Consider the following 24,199-nt stretch of genomic DNA (forward strand, 5'->3'; position numbering starts at 1 on the left):
AATATCGTACTTACAGGAACGATGTCAATGGGTTCCAAGGGTTGAAAAGAAGAGTTGGATCGGGATTACTGCGTATCGGGACTGTGTGCTGGTCAGCGAATGAAGTTTGCGTAAGGAATGAATTGTGATGAACAGGCTGGCAGAGCTGAGGGAAATGGCGAGGAAATCTGCAAGATCGGAATGACCTCCACCAAATTGGGTGCATGCAACCAAATGGTCAGACCGCCAATAGGTGACACTATTGGAGAGGGAAGAATGTGATGCAGTCAAAGACAAGCAGGACATGGGATGGTTTGCGTGGAGTGTGGCGGTAAGGCCCAAACTTGCCTTTGTCGTCTGGATATTGAACAGCGGCTTGGAACCACAGACGTAGACTCGAACAACGTCAACAATGGGAAATGTTGTTACCAAAGACTCTGTGAAGAAGCGAGTGATCAGTAAAAGGATGGAACAAGCTATCGGGAGCAGTCGGAGTCAAAGAGACTGTGTGGTGGGTTGAAGAAGTGTGGTGGTGATGCTGTGGTCAAGAAAAAAGAGAGAAGTAGATGGAGGAAACGAAAGCGAAGTTGGGCCATTGGCAGAAGATAAAGGACGAGCAGATGATGAGACGTACCTAAGGATGCTTTCCTTTCCTTTACCTTCCTTTGCAGCCCAAGTTTGTTGGATCTGTTGAAGGCTGGAAGGAGAGGTTGAAAAGGCGTCTGAGTGTGGGAAAGAGATGATGTGCTTGAGAGGAAGAACAACACCAGTGACGATGTAAGCAGAGAAGGTGATGACACCCGGGAGGCAAAGAGGTGGCCCCGTCAGTTCGGACCGGGGGGAAAGGCCCGGCGGGTATCAGCTGCCAGTACTAGAAGATGTGCCGTACTACTTTCCCAATGTTAGCAACTTCCTCGTAGCAAAGAGGTAGAACTCATTCCTTCCTTCCAGCTTGGAACATCTTGTCGATAAGGGTTGACGGGGTTCAGGTACCCTAGGAAGAAAGGGGACGTACCTAAAAGTGTGACTGGAAAGATGCCCGGACGTGGGGACAAGTTTCCTTTCCTTCTACTTCTCACTGCTTCTTCCTTCTGTTGGAGGTCTCAAGCCTTCCAAAAAGCTGTTGATCTGACGATGTTCTCTCCTGAATTGAGGAGGGAAATTACACAGCAGGGGGAAACAGTCGACGATGATCTACAGCGGAACGATTGCCTCGAGCAAGCCGTGGCGATGACCGATAGACAATATCACCTTGCTCTTCCTTCGTCGGTTGAAAGCCTCGCACAATCTTGAGTGATGTTCCTGCTTTGCTGAAAAGTGGTCGACCCTGTCTTCTTGCAGAAGACAATACTCGGTAGCTGCTGGATGACGTGCTGCGGGCGAAGATAGCGAGTTGGTCCCTTCTTTGGATCTGCGAATAGTCTTCCTTCGGCTGCCTGGTTCGCTGCGCCTATTCTCGATCAACCAAAGGTGCTGATACCGTTGAGAAATCTGTCGCCAAGGATGTCGCTAATGTTTGAGCGAGTCTGCAAGTTGTATTAGTATCTCTAAGCAGTGCGAATCTATGGGGCTGACCAAACCGTGTTTCCAGAACTCCAGCCCAGGCTGTCCTTTGGATTGTCGAGAACCAACGCCTTCAAGCTGTCACTGGCCGACGATATCGATGTCTGCGGGGGAATTCGCAATGAACTGACTGCGTTGAACCGGTTCCTCAACGAATGCCTCCAAAGACGAAGCTGCAAGTACCCAAACCGACAAGGAAACTCCGATATCAAAATGCAACCGTCATGCACCGTCCGTTTGTCCTAAGAATACCAGGGTAACGATTCTACCACGAAAAAAGTCGTCGGATAAGAGGAGAAGATCTATCTGATTGCCATTTCGAAAGAAAATAGGGGCGATTCTCCGGCGGCTGAGAGGGGATCTCTGCTCGTCTTTATGGAAGCTGCTCTTTCGGTTTCTGTGCAGTCCGCTATCCTTGCCCTGCAGCCAAGCGTGGTTGTCATAGAGTGCTGATCCACTCAACTTGTTTCTTTTCTTCCCACTGATCTCTGAGACAGGGTTAGCGTCGAGAAGGAGAGGCCGTCCGGCCGAGGGTTCAGAAAAAGTCGGGCTGCCTGATGTCTCTCTTTTTGAAGCGGCCAGTCTTAGGCCCAGCGGGTGACCTGATGTGCCTGAGTCTGAGATCGATACTCATCATGGATGTGTGTGTTCGACGGGGGGGGCAATGGCTGCCGGCAACCGCGACGCACTCAGCACTCACTTTGGCAGACATCCCGATGCTCACCACCCACCACGTTGGAGGTGTATACTGGGCGTTGACTGGCCAGCTGACTTCTGGAAGTCTCGGTGCCCCAGGATCAGGGGTCCATAGCACTTCTGAGATGAAGCATTTGAACCAACTTGTCAAAGAAGGTGTTGGATTCTAAGCAGAGGATGTCTGCAGTTTGGGGAACGGAAGACGGCGGTTCGTCCACAGCCAGCGAAGCGGGACCTGGCTTTCCTTTTTTTGTTGAGAATCACTCACTTGGAGACGAAACAGAACCTAGCCGGGTTCGGATTAGAAAGTGTGCGGCTTGCATCTCACGATAGTCTGTGGCTGGCGTGATCTGGAGTGTTGGCGCGGGCAGCAGTGTCGAGTAACCCGACGTGGCGTGGCGGGTACCTGAGACCAATTTCGATACGCAGGGCATACTGTCGTTGCCATCTCCGAGGTTGTGCGAATTTCATAATCTCTCTCCGGGTGTGTCTTTCTTGGTGTTTTCGAAACAGTGCTGACGAACGACCAGCCAGGAAGGCTGCCTGCCGTTGCCCGTTGACAGCATTCCGAGAGATCACAACCCGGTCGAGCCACGAGGCCCCAGTGCTGGCGTCAACAACCAACGGTGAACACCCACAGAAGGAGCAGAAGAATACCTATGGAAATCACATCCAGAAGGCGAAGCGTGTTTGGCCCAGAACCGAGGACTAACATGCTCGTTCCCTGCTAGTGCCGACGAGGAAAAAGCAATGTCGTGGGGTGGGTGGCATAAGACCGCGCCGCTTTTTCACGCACATGACGAGACGAACTCGACTCTCAGATTTGCAAGGGACCCTCCTCTGGTTTCTTTTGCGGACTCTTGGTGGTTCATATTCATGGCGAGGAACACTCTTTCTGTGAGGTCGCAAAAGAGTTGAGGCTGAAGCTGTGGTGATGAAAGCCTCCACATTTCCGCCGACCTGCTCCTCATCCCGGCTCTCCTGACAATTTCAACCGCGTCGTCTGGTCCGAACTTTTGGACTTGCCCAGAGGAATCGCTTCAGAAAATCAGACCCAGGCTCGGGCGGGTAGTGTGAAGCCCAGAACGAACTGCCTGCTCTTGTGGCTGCCAAGCGGTGTCTGGACGCTGGAGTCGAGGATCGAGCAGCCATTTTGTTCTGCAAAGCGACAATCGATGTGACTGGATCCTTTGAGATCTCCGTCGTCCAAAATGGCGGTAAGCAAAGTCCGGGCTGTCAAGGACAAAGGTTGCAGGTTGGCTGGGGCGGAGATCGGATCTTGCAGCGGCAGACCAGGACCAAAAGGCAAACATCGGCTTGTTGCTGCAGCCTGCAGCAAGCAAGGCGTTACAGGCGTACGGAGCATTTGATTCTCGAAAGTTGTTCCCATTTCGCACCAGCCCTTCTGCTCTCACGAATCAGACGACTTCGACTGCGCAACTTTCATTAAAGTACACTCCCTTGGTGCCCGTTTCAACTCAGACAATGAGACCGATTGGTGACTGACACTCATGTCGTGGAAAGACGGCAAATTGGGCTCAGACATGGGCGATGATCCGAAGGAGTGCAGGCCAGTCAGTCACTCACGCCGACTTGAAAGTGCCTTTTTGTTTTTGCGCCTTGCTTCGGCCGTCATGCAGGTCATGCCGGCTTGTCATGTCTCGATTCTTTCCTCCACCACCAAGACAAGTCGCGGCTACTGCCGAACCTCTAAGAACCGGCAAAGCGATGATGAAATTTAGTCGCACAAACACTGCAAGATGCCCCGGCCGGAGGAGAATATTGAGAGGGGGATGCGATATCACGTTTCTTTGTGAGCAGATGGAGAGAGGATCTGGCCTCAGCCGTCTCATCACCCCCCTCCTTCCAAGATTCTGCAGGTGAGTGATCCTCCGAGCCCCCCCCCCCCATGTTTGCTCATTGTTTGTCTTTCCTTGATCGTGTGAGATACCCGAGACGCCGCTGCCGCCGTTCGGATCGAGAAAGTCACCCGTGGGGAGCAGCATTGGCAGCAGGTGTGTTGGTCGTCATCGGCGCCCTGGCCCTTGACAACGACTCTCGTGTGGTTGACGGTATCCGTAAAATAAGGCCGTGGGGAGACGGACGGGAAGGGGAAGCGAAAGCTCGCACTCGGAGAGCAGTTTCTGGCTTAGTGCCATCGTCTGACCCCGGTCACCGAGTCGATCCTCCGCTCGGCAGGCAGTGCCCATCCGTATCTTGGGATGTTTGCGGGGTGGGGGGAGGGAAGGGGGGTTGAATCACGTCTCTGCCCCGTTCCTGGTTCACCACCTCAGTGTCTCTTTCCTCCTCCACTCCGGGTTTGTCTTTCGTCGGAAGTTCAGATTGGTCCAGGGAAACCGGGGGAGGGGTTATGGTAGGGTGTTCGAACCTGTTGTTGGATATGCTGACTGATTGCGAGGTAAGGATTATTTGATTCTCTGCCGCACGGCGGCACGGGAGGACGGCGGCTTGGTGTTCCCCGATCTGTCCAGCTTTTCCGATTCAATTATTGATTACTGACCGAAAGTGACGGGGTCCCAAGTTTGCGTCAAGAAGAGGATGATATATGTCCCTGCTCGATTAGGAAGGGGAAGAGATCAACCACCACAAAGGCAAATCACGCCATGGCGACGGTAAAATTGCTGCCACTATCCGTGTCACCAGCATCTCGTCACAGATGGCCGCACCAGATGGCCTCGGTTGAGTTTGGTCCGGTCTGGTTGGACCCCGGTAGTCAATCCCAAAATACCACAATGCTTTTCAATATAAAGACTTGGGTGTCTGGGCTCATGGGACATCACATTTGGCACATCACAATGGGCACATCATGAGAACTTTGGAAGATGAACTGTCTATACTCTGAACGAATCATTATCTGCAGTACAAACTCCAAAAGAATAAAAGACCAACTGACAGTCCAGCGGCATACGCGACGAGAGGATAACGGCATAGGAACAAGAAAATAGACAAGTTATATGCCAAGTTGAAAACCCAAGTCAAGCAACCAAGCCAATCCCCTTGTCCGCTCGTCATCATGCCTGCCTGCCCAACGATGCTTTAATGTAGAATAGTTTCGAAGAAGAACCCCGTCTGCGCGATCTGCCTGCAAAGAGGTCGGTGGGATGGGTTTAGGTAGGTGTGGGTTTCCCCGAGACATTACTCCGGTCATCCCGATCCAATATGCACAACATACGCCGCCCTATGCTGATATAGAAGACGTGCGCACATCTATACACACACATCCCACGCACGCACAAAGTTTCGCGCCTCTATAAGAGGGCGTAGATGCCTTCTCCGTTTTCCGTCTAGATCCCATACTCCGTGTCGCATAACACAGACCGACTCTATGACCAGACATCCTCCTGAGGTATTTGTTAGCATTGGTCACAAAGCTGTTGTGAGAATATAGAATCTGGCGTACCTGGTATTGGTTGGCTGCTCTCATGTTCTTGACAATCTCCTCGGCCTTGGCCTCAGAGATGCCACGCTGCTCCGCCAGAATCTGGCCCAGAACGGTGTTGACCTCACGAGCCATGTTGGCGGCGTCACCACAGACGTAGAAGTAGGCCTTCTTCTCGAGAAGCTCGTTGATCTCCTTGGAGCGCTCCTTGAGACGGTGCTGAACGTAGACCTTCTTGGGGCCCTCGCGGGAGAAAGCGGTGATGAGTTCGAACTTGTCGCCGAGATCCTTCTTGTATTGCTGTTACAATGGTTAGCCTCGCGTCATGGAAAGTGCAAAATGCTTGCTTGTGAAGTTTGCTTACCTCCCACTCATCCTTGTACAGAAAGTCCTCGGTCGACTTGCGGCATCCGAAGAAGAGAATCGTCTGACCAACATCGGCGCCATCGCGAGCCAACTTGGCTCTCTCCTGAATGAAACCGCGGAAGGGGGCAGCACCGGTACCGGGACCAATGCAGATGACGGGCTTGGAGGGGTCGGAAGGCAGCTTGAAGTTGGAATGGCGGACGTGGACGGGCACGTGGATACCGTCGTACTTGTTTCTGGGGCCAGTAATCTCGTAGGTCAGTCCAAAGGCGGTAGGCTCGGGGTCGTTGTTCTGCTTCTGCTTCAGAGCGAGGAGGTAGTTCGTAGCGACACCACGGAACGGGTCGCTGCGGCCAGGGATCGTCTGGTTCTCGACAACGGCGGTAATGGAGATCTTCTTGGGCTGGACCAGGGACGAGGAGGAGATGGAGTAGTAACGGGGCTGGAGCTTGGTGAGACCTTCAATCCACGCGGAGAAGGGGATGTTGGTCCACTTTTGACCGCCGCTGACAGAGTCCAAGAACCGAACAATGTTGTAGAAGTGAGCACCGGTCTTCTCGTGGAAGAGGTCCTTGTCGCCACCGAGCTTGACCATCTCGGCCTTGATGTCTTCGCTGGGAGCGAAGGCGGCGAGGGTGGAAATGAACTGGCGGGAAACGGGGGCGCAGATCTCGAGGTGGTAGCGAACAATGGCATCGTAGGTGGTGGGCGTGGGGAAGGGAACCTTGGCGGTAGGCTCGAGGGCCTTGACGCTGACGACCGAGTGTCTTTGCTCAGTAAGTCCGACAAGGTCAAGGAAGCGGTCAACCTCTTCACCGGGGTTCGTGGGCCAGATGGCAATGTGGTCACCGGTCTGGTAGGACAAGTTGGATCCGCTGATGTCGACTTCGAGATGCAGGCAGTTTCTGTCCTTGACGCTGAAGAGCTCCTTGGACTCGGCAATGGGGGCGATGTAGGGGTTGTGGGCGTTGAAGGGACCCTTGGCGGTGCCCTCAAGATGCATCTTGTTCGGCTCTCCGACGTAGACCTCGGCGGACGAAGCGTCGAGACCCTCGCGCTCGAGAATGCTGAAGGTGGGCTCGTAGACAGCCTCGCGCTCCTCCAGACCCATCTTCTCGGCGAGAGCAGCCCACATGGGGTCCTTCCAGGCCAGGAAATCCTCTTCCATGGTACCGGCGCCATCGTCACCCTCGCCAGCCTCGCCGATCTTGTGTGCGCCGAGCTTCACGAGAGCCTTTGTGACGTTGCGAACCATAGAATTGTAGTGCTCGTAGGTGTTGTTACCGAGACCGAAGGCGACAAAGTTGAGGTTGTCCAAGGCGGGGTCGTTGCCCTCAGAGAAGGAGACGTCCTCGCCGGTGATAAATTCGTAGAAATCGACGGCGTTATCGGTGGGCTCGCCCTCACCGTAGGTAGCGAGAACGAACATGACGACCTTGTCGCTAGGGATGGAATCGAGGTTATCGTAGTCGTAGTCCTCCAAGTCGGCAACCATGGTCTCGAGACCGAAGCGGCTCTTGCCTTCCTTTGCGAGTCTCGAGGCGTAGTCCTCGGCGGTACCAGTCTGGGATCCATAGAAGACGATGCAGTTCTTTCCCGACTCATCCATCTTCTCGATGATGTTTCTTGTCTTGCCCGCCTTGGCGCCATTGGCGTTGGCAAAGGCGTTGGCATAGGGGTCCTTGACTACTCCCCAGTATTTGCCCTTCGTGAAGTAGGCGGCCGTACCCAAGAGGATGACGGCCAGGACGACGATGTCCAGCGTGTCGAGTTCCGCCATGTTGGGCCGTCGGACTCAACTGGACTGCTCGGAAGGGTTGCGGCTCGGAAGCACTGACAATTCCGAGGTGATGCGCGACAGCGAGAGGTGTTTGTGTTGCAGTAGGGAAGTTTGGCGGGGTTGCTGCAAGGAGGTAAAAAAGTCGCAAGCGAGCGATGGAGATGAAGAATCACCGACCCAGAGATGCGAGTGGGATTGCCGAGTTGACAGCCGTGAATAGGCGACTATTTAGGGGGGGATCTAACAGCCGCGGGAAGTGGCGGTTGTTGGAGGAAGTTGGAGAAATTCAAGCCTCGTGAGGTAAGGTGAGGTAAGGTACGGAGCGGAATACTGCAATCGTGTTCACATGAGATCAGCGGGGGTGATTCGACAATTGGCCGGGAGGAAGAGATGGTGGATTGCGGTGGTGGAGGAGGAGGAGGAAGATGTGGGTAAAACCAGAAGGGAAGTCTGGTCAGACCGTCAGACCCAGGATTTAGCCCGTCGGTCGGGGAGAGTGGAAACAGTGTGATGCCGAGTTTCGGACACGCACCAGTGCCAGCAGTCCCGGCGCCGCCAATGACGGCCTGACTTGACCTTGCACTGTACACTACCTATACACAGTATGTCGTATCCAGTTGCAGCGCAACCGTTTTGGTAGTGTAGTGTACGTAGTACAGCGTGGGAACAAAGGCTGACACCTAGGTAGGTAGACCAAAGCACTGGGATGGGGTGACGGGGGTTTAGGGTCCACGGGCAAAGGAGAAGAATACTTGGGCTTACCGGTCTGTGCAAAGGACGCCGAGACCCCCAGTTGGGAAAGGCACGGGCGGAAGCACACAGGCAAAGTTGAGCTTGGGACGACTGAATAGTGGGAGAGCGCGGGAAGAAGAATTAGTGAGGTGTGAGAGTGTCGGGGAGTATTGTGTCGTAGATGTCGCCGACTGCGGTACGGAGTAGAGGAAAGAGAAAGGATAGTGAATAGTAAGCGGATTCGGGACGAACAGTCAGCGGGAAGAAATAGGAACGGCGGAGGCTGGAGGAATTTGAGAAGAAGGGCTTAGAAGGAGGGAGTGAGAATAAGAGTAAGAGTAAGGGTCGGGGAGGGCAAGGCCAAGAGAAAGTAAAAAGAGACGACGGGGTTTGTTGGTGCACTGCAGAAGTCTCTCGTCTCGTTCGACGCAAGTTGATGAGGACACTGGGACAAGCAAGCAGGCCGGGGCGGGTAGGCCGCATGGAGCACACGAGGAAACGGACGGAACTTTGGATCGGAAGTGCGATAAGGGACCGGCGGGCATGTTGCATTCAACGGCATGGCTCGGGGATGGTAATGGCTAGTGGACACTGCGCTGGGCTGACTTGGTCTTCTTCCTTGCTAGCAACCGCCTAATGGAGTACCTTACCTTGGGGAACAATGTTACTGTGTAATAATGTCATGTACGAATATTCGTAATGAGACAAGGCAAGTCAGGGTAAGGAAGGCAAGGAAGGCAAGGAAGGCAAGGAAGGCAAGGAAGGCAAGGAAAGGTTCGGATACTTGGATGCATTCCGCGCCTCAGAGCCTGGAGAGAGAAGCATGGAAGCCCGAGGCAATCTGGAAGGAACCTACGTAGTAAGGGCTCTCCACCTTCTAGTCGGGTCGGTTTTGGCAAGCTCTGCTTCCAGGATTTGGCAGGGCCGTTCCGAGTCGAAAGCGAGCTGGCCTTCCTTCCATTTTCTGTCCCACTCTCGGCGGAAAGCCATTGCTCAATTTCCTCCCGTCTGTACGGAGTAGGTACCTTCCATATGTGCCTTCCTCTGTGCAAGGGAAATTCCTCTACGTACTGCTGTACCTTGGCAGCTTCCATACGAGTGAGTGTCCCTACCGCACCGCTTCGGCGCGGACTGTCAGCCTTTTCTTCCTTCCTCTTCCATAATTCTTGGTAGTCCGCCCCAAGACTGAGAACGAGGAAACCACGGGTCAATTCCTGGGCAGGTAATAATAGTCCGCACCTTCCACCATTCTCTCTACACAGTACCTACCCCGTCCCTTCTGCGTGGTGTTAGGTTCTTGCCGCTGCCATGTACCGTCCCCCCGCCAAACATTCGATACGTACACGCCAGACGCACGGTCTTCTCGGTTATATGCTTAGTCAGTCTGGAGTAAACCACTCAGGATGGAGAAGACGGACTTGGAGCTTCGACCAGCGGATCCCGAGGGGTCGGTGCCGAGATATCTCCACGCCTGGGTCCCACCGCGGAAACTTTATGATTTACCTTCCACTCACTGCTTCCACCTTATTGACGGTCACGGCAGTCTTTTTTGCATGGTACGGCAATCGTAGACTGGAAACCGGCAGAAGCCTACTATCGAATAAGTAACTCTCTTTTGCTACCAGCCACACCACATGGCCGTAAACTCTCACAACCATACACTCTCACAACATCTACGGTAAAGAGCAGACCGCTGTTCTTTACAGACTACAAGCCTCTGAAAGGTGGTCTGATGAGGCGTCGACGGACCGCTCCTACGTCCATAATAAGAATTCAGGAATCAGGACAGCTTGCTAACACTCCAGGTAGGTAGTGGACTATCCTACCCGTACGGAGTACATCCCACCCTGCGGTATGCCAACAAGGGGACGGTGCGTCTGACTCGGGTGGTTCGTTGAATCATTCATCGTTGATGACACCGCAGTAGCAGTCCCGTTCTCCCATTCTCTTTCTCCGCTTCTACACCATTCGATTGGGTTGGCACACGAGTGACGACGGTAGCCCACATGGTCACTGCCACAAGCCTAAGCTGGCGCAGGGAAACCCCGCGAGACCGATAACGAGCCCAGCCCACACTTCATGCCGCCTCGCCACGGCACCACGGCAGTTGTTGTGTCATGTCCTCCAAGCCTCCAACAGTTAACGACTCCAACAGTCAACGACTTTACTCTAGGTGCTGCGGTCAGTTCTGGCACGAGGATACCCAAGTGGTTATCTACTGCGTACGAAACTACGAGTACGCCTTTTCTGTACTACGATCTACTGCATACGGATGTAGTATGGATGCGGACGGCTCCTTGGCATCTGTAGTGTACTCGACACAGTACTCTGCATCACCTGCCTCAGTCCTTACACCGTTGACCTCTCCCATCAGTCTACATACATGAGTTGCCTTTAACGCTGGCCCATTCCGCGGCTGCCCGGTGCCTCGGGTTCCGTCGCAAGGAACTGACGCAGTCCATTTCAGGCCACGTCTTCATCAATGACAGCCACATTTGTTTCGGCCGAAGCCTCCGACGACCCAAGCTTTTGCTTAATGACATGGCGACTCGGCCTAACAATCTCAGATCACTCCGAGCGGCGCCAGGGCGCAGCGGTGATCCACGCGGGCCGTACCTCGATGCTTCTCGAACACGTTTTCTCCAAAGCCTTCATCTCGGGAGTCGACGTATTGTGTTCGCGTAGGTATGATGATCATCAACGGCGAGGCGTTTTACTGTCAACTGGGATACCTATCGGACTGGTAGAGAATCCAAAACCGAACACGAATACGCGGAATCTGTGTGCCTCAATAGGCCCGCTGTCTCAACCACCCACCACCCCAACTCTCCCGGCCGTCCCTGTCTGCACACTGTCCGTGGAGTGGAGCCCAACAGTCGACGGCATCACGGTGCGCCGGGCCCGTCCCAAAGTCCGCTGCTTCCATGATGCCGGCCGGCGATAACATGAAGGAGAGAGAGATCGCCACTGTCTGCCTCAGCTTTTTCCTCTAGCCAGGGTGGTGAGCCACGCCGTCACTGCCGTAGTGAGACCGGATCAGCATCCGAAACAATCACCGGACCTCTTTGCTAGCGATCCAGCATAGGCACCGGGCCTAGATTACGGGACAGCTGGCCTCTCCGGGCGGTTTGGAGGGTTTCACCGCAGCTTCGGTCTCGGACCTTCACGCCAGTCCTGGCTCTCCTCCACCGGCGGATACCCACTCTGATCCTACCTGGGCCGCTTCTTTGTCTGCAGGCGACGCTCCACCCCCACGCCCGTGTTTGCTGATGAAAATAGAAGCAAAATAGGGCTTTCAAGCGATTAGCATCATCGAATTGTGGCCAGAGCCAATGTCCTAGGGTTCGAGTGGTACTCGTGAGAATGGCAAGCGGTGCAGATTCCACCGAATAATGAGCCAACGTTGCCTCCTTAAAAGGGAGTCAGTCTCTGCGAACGACTTTGGACTGGCAGTACCATCGATTTCTTCGCCATGGCTCGTTTCTCGTACAAGCGTGGCAGAGTTGAAACCCTCGACAAGTTGTCTTTCAATCACCTGCTCCACCGCGAGTGCCGAGCATTACCGTCCATTACTTTCTTTTCTCACCTTCACCATGATCTCACCTTGGCAAGCCAGGCTGGGGCACCTGGCGTTGGTGATTAAACCCACGTATTGAATGCGATGCCATCACGCGGTCAGGGCCGACAGGGTCAACGGCGTCCTCGATGCCAGTCAACTTCATCAAATGGTCATGAATGGTCAGAAAAAACTATTACAGACGCTCTCAACCACTGGCTGCTTGCAGAAAAATGGAAGACGCCATTGCGACGGTTGCGAGATATGACAGCGTTAAGTCGAGAACTGTCGATCGACGGCATTCGATGCTGGCTCATTTGAAGCGTGAACTGGGATTGATGTATTCGGATATTTCCAGGCCACACGTGCAGCGGACAATACCAGCGGCAACCATCCTGCATGTGCCGCAGCCTGCGGGCATCAGCACCGGGAAGCGAAATGGTTCTCGGGCAGCAAGTCTCGCCCATTCTAACTTCAGTTGCTGCCCGTTGGTCGTCAACACATTTCCACGGTAACATATTATGTATGGATATTTGAGCCGCCTGGCGTCGACGTGACACATCGTCCGTTTCTTTTGGTCGGCCAACGGAGTCAGAAAATGCCATCGGGGGCCGCACGGCAGCCCGCTGTTGCGTCTGCATGAGCATGAATATGACCGGATCAAACCCCAAGGAAGTCTGCACGTTCAAAGACGATGCGACGTTTTGCTAGGCGACAGACTGTGCTCATATTTGCGGACTGCTTTACAGGTTCACACGGACTTGACATACTAATCATTTATCTCAGGAATCAGGAGCAGCTGAAGATTAAGAGACCAGATTGTGATGCACGAACGGAGCTCTGGGCTTATCAAAGACTGTCATTCTTATTCTACAAAGTGCGAGCCAACCTCCTGATACTGCTCGGCCTCGTGGGCATGGCAATATTAAGAGTGTTCAGCTGGATGGGACCGTGACAATTAATGCCTGCCTACCCGCATTCCCGCCGCCGCCGCCTGCCTCACAGATTCACAGCTCGGCCAATGTTTCCGTCCCTGGGCCATTCCCAGCAAGCTTCAGCGCATCCAGGGGTTCAAGAGGAGTCGTCCGTTATTAAGCTCTCGAGTCGAGGCTTGGTCTTCCCCGTCTCAGGGACCCTTCAGCCTATTGTGCCTGTGTGCCTGGGACCTTTCAGCTATTGGGCGGTGGACCAAGCAATGCTTCCCTTGGGTGCCCCTCTTCGTCGAGTGGTTTGTGGAAGAAGCTGATTGGGCGTGGCCCTTGCATAGATGCCCCCCTTGTCGCGTGGCCAGTGCTATGGAGAAAATTTGTGACGGACTGGCGATTTGGCCTGGCAGCGAAGGTTTCTGGGCTAAAGAAGCCACATCTCGGGTCACTTTGCTAGTGTCTGACAAGAAGATGATGATTGGCGCCGACAGTTGGACTACGGCAAAGACGGTGATGTGCCAGTGGGCGAATCAAGCGAGGCACTATGGATGTGCATCTGAGAGAGGAACATCGACATCATCAATGGCCTACCTATCCACGGATACAGGTTACAGCCGAGCAAGAGGGCCACGAGGGCCTTGCAGGTTCAGGTCCAGGTTCAGGGACGGGCAGGGAGATGCCGAATGAGAGGTGCAGGTCTCAATTTGAAGAGGGACTCGAGAAGCCATTTGTGATCTCATAGCTCGCGGTGCCTTGGGCAGCGGATGGCTCAGGATCAGGGGAAAGAGGGGAAAGGCATGACATGGACCGGCACGAGACCCTGTTGACTTTCTTTTCTTCTGCTGGTCCTGTGAGACTTGGGACTTGGAGAGAGAGGAGAGACAGGCGGGAGCAAGACAAGGCATTTGATAGCTTGTTGGATTGGTGAAGTTGCATCGGGTAGGTAAGACCTCGTCGTGGTCATGGCTGACGAGCATGAGAAAGAAAACATCATGACCTCAGAGGCTCTGAGAAGCGACAATACATAGTACATAGCTTACGCAGTACTCCGTACTCCGTACCCAAAAAGTAGTCGGACGGTACCTACGGAGTTCGGATGTGTGGGCGCTGTGTGTAATTGCGGCGAGCAAGGCACCCAGGCACTACCTTGCCTTATGCTTCTTTTCGCAACCCTTAGGCCCCTGGCCCCTGGCCCCTGGTTATGTACGGGAGCATGGTAAGGAATGGTACGGTAGGTATTCGGTGGTTTCCAACGGCCAATGGCGCCGTTTTCTTCTTCCTTTGCTTCTTCTGCTTCTTTTCTGGGTTGGTCTGGCGGGTTTATAGGCTCGGTGGCAGCAACCCAATGCAGCCATGGACTCGTAGTCAAGCCATACAAACCCCAGCAGAAGAAAAGGGCTGTGTTGAACGTGGTATCCAGTGGCCAATGGGTCAGAATGCCATGTTCGTATGAGGAGGAGTCCTGGAAGAGAGGAAATGGAAGAGAGAGAGAGAGAGAGGTTGGTGCTTCAAGCTTGCAGCTTGGTACCAGGTTTCGATTGGGGTCGATTCCCACTTGGTTGGTATTAACTGGCACTGACTGGGCAGACTGGCTAGTAGATTGATTGATTGATTGACTGGATGGGCATGTCCGACTTTCTCTTCTTGGGTTGCTTTATTGAACAAGATTATATTGGATTTGAATTGGGATTAGGATTGGAACAGGCTGGTCCTTTTGCCTTGTCTTGCTGCTCGGCCTCCTTTCCCAATTACCTACCATCCCCCCCCCAAAAGGGCCCCAAAGAGCCCTGCCTTCCCCAATCATCATGATGAACATGCTCTTTCATCATTCATTACCCACCGGTTTGAACTTGCCAGCGCCATCATCAAAATACTCCGTATACCCGACCTTCCTAGTATACGGAGTAACCCCCAATCCTAATTCAATTGCCGTCTGTCCTATTCTGCCATTCTGGTCCGATTTCAATTTGATCCGATCCTTTTTGTCTTCTTCCGCTGCCACGTTTATTTGATATTCTTCATCCGTCATCCTTCATCATCCACGCCACCCACCAACTCACCACCACCCGATTCCGTCCATCTTCGATACTTTGTGGCGGCCACCAGCGACGGTGCACAAACCTTCGAATGCCGTAAGACCCCGGATCATGGGACTCGATCCGTCGCAACAATGGGTGAGTTTACAACTTTTTCCAATTGGGAATTCTCGCTATTATATCTATATTCTTGCCTTGGTCCTTCCCCCCCCGCGCATAGCTGCGTCAAGTAAAGCCTTCATCCACATCACAACCGAAGCCAAGCATCTCGAGCTTTGAGCCTTGCTTGTTTGCATTGCTTGCATTGCTCCCCGGAGTTCCATCCCACCTGTCCCTACCTAGCCTTTCACCCCTCGCTTGGCCCTCTATTTTGCCTTTGGTCTCATGCCATGCGGCGCCGCATCGCCTTACGTACGACGTGACGGATACTCGCTCGCCGACGAACGCGCTTCCCTCGCCTTTTCTTTTCGTCTCGTTTCGTTCCGTCTCTATCTCTCCCTGGCCCGCCATGAGGTGAATAGGCAAGGTTACAGATTAGCTTAGTCTGGCCTGACCTTTTTTCTCGCCTCGTCTTCGTCTTTCTCGGCCCTCCTCCGACGGCTATCAAGGGTTGCTCATCGTCCCGTGCTACACCACCACCACCACCACCACCACCAACGCTATCACGTCCACCGGCAACACCACCTTACCTTATTAGCAAACCACACGCGCGCTACCCATCCGCTACACACAAAGCCAGCTCGCACGCAACACACAGACATTGGGTTCGTAAACCCCCAGCCTCGCGCGGCTTCCCTCTGTGCGCTCTGCTCCCACCCAGGCCCAACTCGAATCAGGTCGACGACCCTGTGAACTGTGGTGCGGCTCTCCTGGCTTCCGCTGGCCGTTGGCGTTAGGTTGCTTGTGCGGCTTTGCCCTGCGTTGCTCTTCGACCCTTGGGTTTTTAGCGTTGCGCCCTCCCTACCTAATCGCGGTCCCCAATCGTCCCTCTCCTGTCCCAAAGTGTACTCTCTTCGTCGCATCTATTCTCCTGGTCTGCACTGGGCTCCCCGTGTGTGCTAGACCACACATCTGTGCACCTTCAAAACGTCCAACGCATACAAACCTCCACCCCATCTGCGTCCCTACGCGCAGTCTGCCGTTTCACAAGAGAGGGGAAGGCCTGTCACTAACCATAAGACGTCGTCTCGTCTAGCTCCGTCCCAGGCGACGCTGCCCGATCTTTTACAGGACCCGCCATTAAAGTTCTCTCCGCGATCCGTCACCACCCTCGACGAAGAAGACGAGGACGACGCCGATTGGGACCGAACCCTGCGACCCGCCGCCCTCGAACCCCATCCTCATCCTCCGCTGCCTCGCTCCGTCACCCATTCCCGCGATTCCTCCTACGAAAAGCTCTCCTCACATCCGCTCCCTCCGATCTCCGGCTCCAACATCTCTCCTCGAACACATACCCACGCCCACGCTCACGCTCAGTCTCGGACAGGAGGAGGAGGAGGCCTCGGAGGCGTTATCGAACGACTCATTGATCCCAAGAGCGCATCATACGGTCACCATCGTCAGACCTCCATAGTTCACGGCATCCAACACTCTAGAAATGGAAGTCACGCCAGCTCGTCTTCGAGTCCTCTCAGCCCGCAGATAATTGCTGCTGCCGGCGCGGGTCTCACCCCAGAACGTCCTGATATGCACGCCGTTGGCCGTCTAGACCCGGACGCGCCTCCGGGGTTGCGCCCAGGTACCGCCATGTCTGGCACCACCGTCAACTCCGGGCCCATTGTCCCCGAAAGAACATCTTCAGCTACCGACTTTTCCAATTCCTCCGTCACGCAGAGAAAGGTGGAACGAATGCATAGCAAGACGAGGCGCGAACACGCACACCACCACTCCCATTCTTCCAAGCACCACAGGGATGAGCAAAAGACTGTCGGAGAATACGCTTTGCATGTGCTCTTCACATCTGTAAGTTGTGAAGACCGCTTCAATCTCGCGTGGCAGAAGTGGAAAAAGAAACAAAGACATATGATAATAATCCGTTTTCTAGTTTATTGCGCAAGCCGAGGAGAAACTCAATGACTGCATCACAGTTCCCTTTGAGCCCGAGCCGCAGGTCGAGCAGATCTGCGGCCCGGGGGTCGACCCATCCTTCGACCAGATTATTACCGCCTTGGGCCACATTGCCAGGCCGCGACCGAAACCCCTGATAGATTCCATGATGCTGTGGAGGAAGAGCAAAAGCGACGCGGCCAACGAAGCCCGAAGTCAGTTGCAGCAATCAAGGGGCGCGGCACCAGGTCCCCTCCAACGCCGGAACACCGAGCCTCTGCAGCCTCTGCCCGGGGCCATGGACAATGGTCTGACCAGCCCGCAGACTTCATTGGCCGCTAAACAAGAATTCGTGGCACACGCCGAGCGTCGTTCTACCGTTTCCATCTATATACTCTGCCGGGTGCTTCTGGAGGTCATTAGTCAAACGAGTCTTCCTTTCTTGACTCTCGAGATGGAGGAGAAGCTGGAGGGCATCATCTTTGGCCAGCTAAAGATTGCCGACACAGACCAGCTCATGGTCAGCCCGCTGAAACTTGCCAATTGGAATCTCTTTTCGCAGCTCCTTGGCGTCATGAGCGACATCAACTTCAGGGGCGTCACGGAAAGGTTCCTTGGAGACCTTGAACGATCCCTCCAGGAATTGGTCGCCAAAAGTCCCACATCACCAGCAGGTCGCGATGCTGAGGGCAAGATTGAGCTAGTCCTAGGCGGGATGAAGCATCTCAAGGTCAACATGTCACACCCGGAGGCCTGGGAACACTCGTGCGACTTCATGGTAGCCGTCGGGCGCCTGTTCCACCGCTCTCACGGCCAGCGGGTGAAAACAGCCTTTTGCCAGGTGCTTGAGACGCTTTTGCTCACTGTAGCCGCCAAAGCAACAAATCAAGACCTCGCGCATCCCAAATGGATCGAGGTTCTCGGTGCAATCGGTCCCCGCCTGGCGCAGATGTTCATCAAGCCCCGGCACTGGGGGTTCGCCTTTCCTCTGACAGCAACGCTGCTCTGCGTTTCTCCTCCCGACACATTTGGATCTCAATGGCTCCAGCTGATTCTCCCTCTTCAGCCGAAGCTCAAAGACCGTTTTACACGACCATTATGCCTTCAGGTGATTGCAAGGCTGCTGTGGACATATCTGTACCGAACCAACGATACCCTACCTAATGCGAACAGAAAGCTCGACGAGGTGATGAAGTTGGTTTTGCCACCAACTAAGCGCAGTCTCATCGCCTCCGACTCGGCTGTGACGGAGCCAGTGATCCAAATCATCAGAATCATCGGATACAAACAGCCCGAATACTGCTTTAAGCATGTCATCTTCCCATTGATCAATGCGGAATTATTTGTATCCAACAAAGACTTGAAGGTCGAACAGCTTGATCCGGACCGCATGGTCATTGGAATCAGAGCGTTCCTCGCCATCATGTCTGACCTAGAAAAGGCCGATGAGGGCCGGCCGCCTTTCCCAAGCTCATTCCCCCCACCACCTACGATTGAACGCGGGCCTGTCTCTCCCGTAATGGCCTCACCACACCACACCGCGTCCGCGGGGCCTATTTCGGCAACGCCTGGCGAGGGCGAGCAGCTCTCCCGCCCCGTCCGGACAAGTGCCCTTAGTGATATTGTCCGTGAATACTATCATAAGTTCTGCGAGATTCTCGGCAAGATCACCATCATTTGCGACAACACTTTTGGAGGCCAAGCCGTGTTGGACGAGAAGTTTAGCAGTCCTGGCCCCAAGACACCGATTGCCGACACCTTCAACTTTTCACGGCGGGATGACCATCAATCTCCTGCGGATCACAAACAGGCGTTTTACGAGCTTTTACATGTTGCCGTCCAAGCGTTGCCCCGTTGTCTTTCTGTCGATATACCCTTTAACTCTTTGATCAACCTACTTTGCACGGGGACCGCCCACGTGCAGTATAATATCGCTTTCTCGTCCGCTCAGTCGCTCAAGGCCATAGCCCGGCAGGCTCACGCGCAGCAAGTCACCATGGGCTTCGCTCGCTTCATCTTCAACTTCGACGACCGGTACTCAACCATGTCTGATGGCGGCATGCTCGGGCCAGGTCATATTGAGAGCACTCTGCGTTTATACGTTGAGCTGCTTCAAATTTGGATCGAGGAGATAAGACGAAAGACTCGAGATGCCTCTCTCGACCAACTCGAGGCGAGTGACAAACGCGGCGCAAAACTTGATCTCTCCGGCATCTGGGCAGAGGTTGACCAGGCAGAAGCACATGGCTTGTTCTTCCTCTGCTCGCAGTCTCGGAGGGTACGCTACTTTGCCATTACCGTCCTCCGGCTTATCAACGATTTCGACAAGGCGCTCCAGAACCAAGACAAGGATACCCTGAGAGTCATTGACATCTTGGAGAATGATTCGATGCAAGTAATGAACTTTAAGGATGAAGGCCTCTCCGTCGCTGAGAGGAGCAGGCTCCAGAGGGGCATGCAAAACAGTAACATTCGAGGTGCCTTAGTGGAGTTGTGTACCAGTGATGTCTCGTATGACACGACTTTGTGGTTCAAGCTCTTCCCCAATCTCATCCGTATCGCGTACGAAAAGTGCCCCTTTACAGTCACCATTGGCCGGGACCTGATCTGCAACCGAATTCTGCAGATGTACAAAGCTATCGTGCTTTTGTCGGAGCCATCCAGGGGCTTGTACTACGGATCAGATCCCGGGAGCGCCCGCGTCGCCGGTAGGACACCGACAACGCAGCCGGAAATCCTCGTGGAACAATGGAAACTCTACTTGATATTCGCTTGTACGACTCTGGCGGATCCAGGAAGCGTCATGGCTGCCAACCCTCAAGCCGCACAGCATAGCCGAAAGACGTCCAAGCCTGGCTCTGCGGACAAGATTGTCTCAGCCAGAGTCCTCTTCAAGTATCTCATACCCCTTTTGTCAGTTTCATCGGCATCGGTCAGGGACGCCGTGGTCCTCGCCATGGGCTCTATCAACATTCACATCTACCGCACACTCCTCGAAGAGCTGGCAGGACAAGTTTCACGTTGCAACGACGAAGCTCGCGCCCGCATTCATCAGCGTACCAACAGCAGTCCAAGACGCAACCGAAAGATGGATCTTCTGAGGACTGAGATTACCCATGTTTACAAGCTTACCTGCCATTTCCTCAAAATCGAAGACGTCTACAACGACCAGTGGGTTCTCACCAATCTCGTCACCTACACCAAGGACCTCAAGCTCTTCCTCATGGACGGCGAAGTTCAGATGGACTGGGAGTTTCAGAAACTCAGGCGGCATTACTGCGGCCTGACTGAGGAACTCTTCGAAGGAATCAACAGAACCAAGGATCCTTCTCGATGGATGACGTTTGAGTCCCGAAAGTCCGCGTTTTCTTTGATGGAGGATTGGTGCGGCTTCTCGCCAAATCAGACGCAAATCCGAGTCCGAGAAGATACTATGCGGCAATCCCTGATCGACCAACAGTCACTCGGCGAACGAGGCACGGTCACAGCGGCCATGGAGATTGAGAAGCGCAACCTCCGTACGGCAGCTCTCAGTGCCATGGCTGCTCTCTGCGGCGGCCCGATGAGCATCACCACCGAGAGTGGCGCCACGCTTTCATTCGATATTCGAAGAATGCTAGCTTGGATCGAGGCCATTTTTAACTCGGGAAGCGACCGGATGAACGTGATCGGCCGCCGAGCCTTGCAGAACTTGATCATCCACAACCAGGAATTGCCCTATCTCCTGGAACACTGCATAGCTCGATGTTACCTGTCCGACGTTTCCAAGGTACAGGAGAGCTATTTTGCCGTTGTCACCAAGGTTTTGCTCGAGCACCTCGATTACACGTGCCCATTCTGGAAGCTGCTCGGGCTATGCCTGTTCACTCTCGGCAACGATGAAAGTGAAATCAGATCAAAGTCTGCCCGTCTGATGAGGTCTCTGGAGGAGAGGCAGCAGCCAGGACGCACTTCCAAGATCCAGGACTACGACATTAGCATTTCTGACAAGACAAAGGCAGTCTACAAGCTTGCGCAGTTTGAAATCTCCAAACGACTTGCCAAACAGCATACCGAGCTGGCGTTCCATATCTTCTCCGAGTTCACCCTATACTTTAAGGACCTCCAGCCTGCCTCGCAGCGGAATGTTGTTGCCGTCATATTACCCTGGATCCAGTCGATTGAGCTTAGGGTCGATCCCAATGGTGGTCCTATCGCCCAGTCGTACGTACTGCTGGCCAACTTACTAGAGATCACCATCAAGTCAAGCGGTGCTCTACACAACGAGGTTCAAGCTTTATGGCAAGCTCTCGCCACCGGCCCGTATCCCGGAAACGTGCGGCTGATCCTCGACTTTATAATATCTCTTTGCCTCGAGAGACGCGAGCAAAACTTTGTCGAGTACGCCAAGCAGATTGTGGTCTTCCTCTCGAGCACCACGAGCACCCCCGGCATGAAGGTTGTCGAGTTCCTTCTGATGCAGATTACTCCCAAGGCAATGGTTCCGAACGAAAAGAAGGACGCCATGCCGCCGCCGCCCGACATTGGCCTGCTCCCTTACTGTGCAGACCTGGGCGAGGCACTCCCCGTAGGCACGAAGCAAGCCGGCTTCTCCCTCGGACAGCTCTCTCTCATCTTACTTGTTGATCTAATGGTTTCGCCTGTGCACCTCACACCTGAGAACGTGCCAGTGCTACTTCAGGTGGTCACCGTGCTCTGGGACCATTACACCCCGCTCGTCCAGGAGCAAGCTAGAGAAATGCTGGTCCATCTCATCCATGAGCTTGTCATTTCTCAACTGGATGACGAGACGGAGCTTACGGCTAGAGCGTCGATCGAAGACCTCATTGATCTGATTCGCCGCCACGATCGTTCAGTCGTATGGGGCTACGAGGACAGCAATGGCAAGGCCGACGACCACGACAACAAGGTCCCTCCAAGCATGGAGTTCTTGACGGCCGAGGTGGTCAAGACTTTTGAGCTCACCTATCCCGGCATCAAAGACCAATGGGGCAGGCTGTCCCTGACGTGGGCAACCTCGTGTCCTGTCAGGCACCTCGCGTGTCGCTCATTCCAGATTTTCCGCTGCATCCTCACGTCACTCGACCAGTTCATGCTGGGTGATATGCTCGCCCGCTTATCGAACACTGTTGCAGACGAAGACACTGAGATCCAAACGTTTGCCATGGAGATTCTCACCACGCTGAAGACGCTCATTCTTAAGCTCGACGCAGACAAGCTGCTTACATTTCCTCAGTTATTCTGGACAACATGTGCTTGCTTAGAGTCCATCAATGAGCGCGAGTACTTGGAGGCTGTGGAGATGCTCAATGAGTTCCTGACAAAGGTTGACTTTAGGTCGCCCAATGTCCGTAGGTTGTTGCTCGACGGCCAGCCTTCGAGATGGGACGGCGCCTGGGAGGGCCTCCAGTCTTTGCTCTACAAGGGGTTGAGATCATCCATCTGTATGGAGGCCACGCTCACTACTCTGGACAAGGTGGTTCAACTGCCCAGTGACGGCCTCATTGGCGACGACAGTCGACTTTTCTTCGCGATTCTGGCCAATTTCCCCCGTTTCTTGCACGAGATGGAAGAGGATGAGCCTAGTGAGAAGGTTTTGCAATCCGCCGAGATCCTGTGCACTGTTTGCGAGGCCCACGGATACGGCAACGTCGCTGAAGTGCTTCAGGAATACGTCAGCTTCAAGTACCAGGGCAACAACAGAGAGTTCCAAAGCCGCCTGTTCGCCTCTCTACAGGATCACTTCCTCCCCAACCTTGACTTTAAGATGGTCATTTTCCTCATGGGTCTCCTCACGAATTCCACAGCGTGGGTGAAGCTGAAGACCATGAACGTTCTGAGCATTGTCATCCCCGAGATTGACATGCGGAAGCCCGAACTAGCTGGCCATGGCTCCGATCTCATCTCTCCTCTTTTGCGTCTGTTGCAGACCGAGTTCTGCATGGAGGCACTCGAGGTCTTGGACAACATCATGACAATGTCGGGCAGCGCCATGGACAAGCAGCACCTGCGGATGAGCATGACTCGCTCTACCTCCAAGACGATCCGCAAGGAATACGAGCGAACTGTCAGTCTTTTCGGCATCCCAGAGGCTTCTGGGTGGGCCATCCCAATTCCTGCCAGGAAGACCGATCTCACTCGCGCCAATATCCACGCCGCATTCTACATGTGCCAGGCCGCGGAAGGAATCCTGACGGAAGCCACGCCCACACCCGATGTTGAGTTCCACAACGACGACTTCCCGTACAGCTACTTCCAGATGCCCGACCGGACCGAGACGATGATGTCGGACGAAGGCCGCGGAGACGGACACCTCGGCGACCTCGTGACCAAGCTGGACAGCCTCGACGATTTCTTTGACGACCTCGGCTCGAGCCCACCCAGTGACGGCCGCTCGTCTAGGACTATCACCGAGTTCTCACCGGACAGCTTCGAGTCCGGAGCGCAGTTGTATGATGAGCAAATCCTGCCAATCCTGCATCAGGCTTCCAACAACAGCACGTTCCAGAATGGGTTTACTGACAGGCCACCAGCTACGGCAAGGGATCCGAGCTCCAACACGATGAATCCTGGAGCTTTTAGCGCGTCGGCGTCGGGCAGCGGCGGCCTGGGAGGAGGAGGACTAGGAGGAGGTCCAGCAGGCTCCTCCTCGCGGCCCGGTCTCCACTACCGGTCCATCACATCGCCGTCGGCACCGGCATCGTACCAGCCGCACATTAGCGAGTTCACCTCGGACGACGAGTTCCCCGAAGACGTCTTCTCCGACGCCGATGACGAGCGACCGAACACGGGCCACGGCGGCGAGGGTTCCTTTTCGCTGGAGAACATGATTAAGCCGCTCGCGCAGAGCACTCGGTCTCGAATGCGTCGTCTGACGGGTGGCAGGTCACGCGAGAACGACCGACAGCAGGAGCTTTTCCGAGCTGAGCGGGCTGTCGCGGCACAGCAGGTTCCCAAGGTGCCGACCAACTTTTTGACAAAGATGCCGCCGCAGGGGGAGATGCTCTAAGGGAGATGAGAAGGCGCATCGCGTTATCGTTCAAGTCAAATAGCTGTCTATTTATCTGCATCATGTATAGAAAGCGCTAGTCTACTTGGCCCGAAGGGGGAGATGGTGCA

The 24,199-nt window shown here is 54.4% G+C and overlaps 4 protein-coding genes across 4 annotated transcripts; 2 read left to right on the top strand and 2 right to left on the bottom strand.

Moving 5' to 3' along the window:
• Window positions 1-5,437: 5,437 nt before the first annotated feature.
• On the bottom strand, window positions 5,438-7,784 carry CPAR01_11177 (NADPH-cytochrome P450 reductase; the record flags this gene model as incomplete). The annotated part of the gene is made up of 2 exons (XM_060495436.1): window positions 5,438-5,938; window positions 6,003-7,784. 2 exons carry the CDS (start codon window positions 7,782-7,784, stop codon window positions 5,438-5,440), a joined length of 2,283 nt encoding a protein of 760 aa, XP_060345784.1.
• Window positions 7,785-8,657: 873 nt separating this feature from the next.
• On the bottom strand, window positions 8,658-9,068 carry CPAR01_11178 (uncharacterized protein; the record flags this gene model as incomplete). Its single annotated transcript, XM_060495437.1, has 1 exon — window positions 8,658-9,068. The coding sequence occupies one exon, from the start codon at window positions 9,066-9,068 to the stop codon at window positions 8,658-8,660; it is 411 nt and encodes a 136-aa protein (XP_060345785.1).
• A 621-nt stretch (window positions 9,069-9,689) lies between these two features.
• Window positions 9,690-10,826, top strand: CPAR01_11179 (uncharacterized protein; the record flags this gene model as incomplete). Its single annotated transcript, XM_060495438.1, has 4 exons — window positions 9,690-9,738; window positions 10,088-10,156; window positions 10,187-10,321; window positions 10,690-10,826. Coding segments are annotated over 4 exons (390 nt in total), but the record flags the coding sequence as incomplete, so codon positions are not given.
• A 4,342-nt stretch (window positions 10,827-15,168) lies between these two features.
• CPAR01_11180 (cell morphogenesis protein PAG1) lies at window positions 15,169-24,089 on the top strand (the record flags this gene model as incomplete). Its single annotated transcript, XM_060495439.1, has 4 exons — window positions 15,169-15,172; window positions 15,578-15,892; window positions 16,230-16,996; window positions 17,079-24,089. 4 exons carry the CDS (start codon window positions 15,169-15,171, stop codon window positions 24,087-24,089), a joined length of 8,097 nt encoding a protein of 2,698 aa, XP_060345787.1.
• Window positions 24,090-24,199: the final 110 nt, after the last annotated feature.

Source organism: Colletotrichum paranaense (assembly GCF_030867605.1).
Source record: "Colletotrichum paranaense strain IMI 384185 chromosome Unknown Scaffold_9.1, whole genome shotgun sequence".
In the NCBI taxonomy this organism is placed as follows: Eukaryota; Fungi; Ascomycota; class Sordariomycetes; order Glomerellales; family Glomerellaceae; genus Colletotrichum; species Colletotrichum paranaense.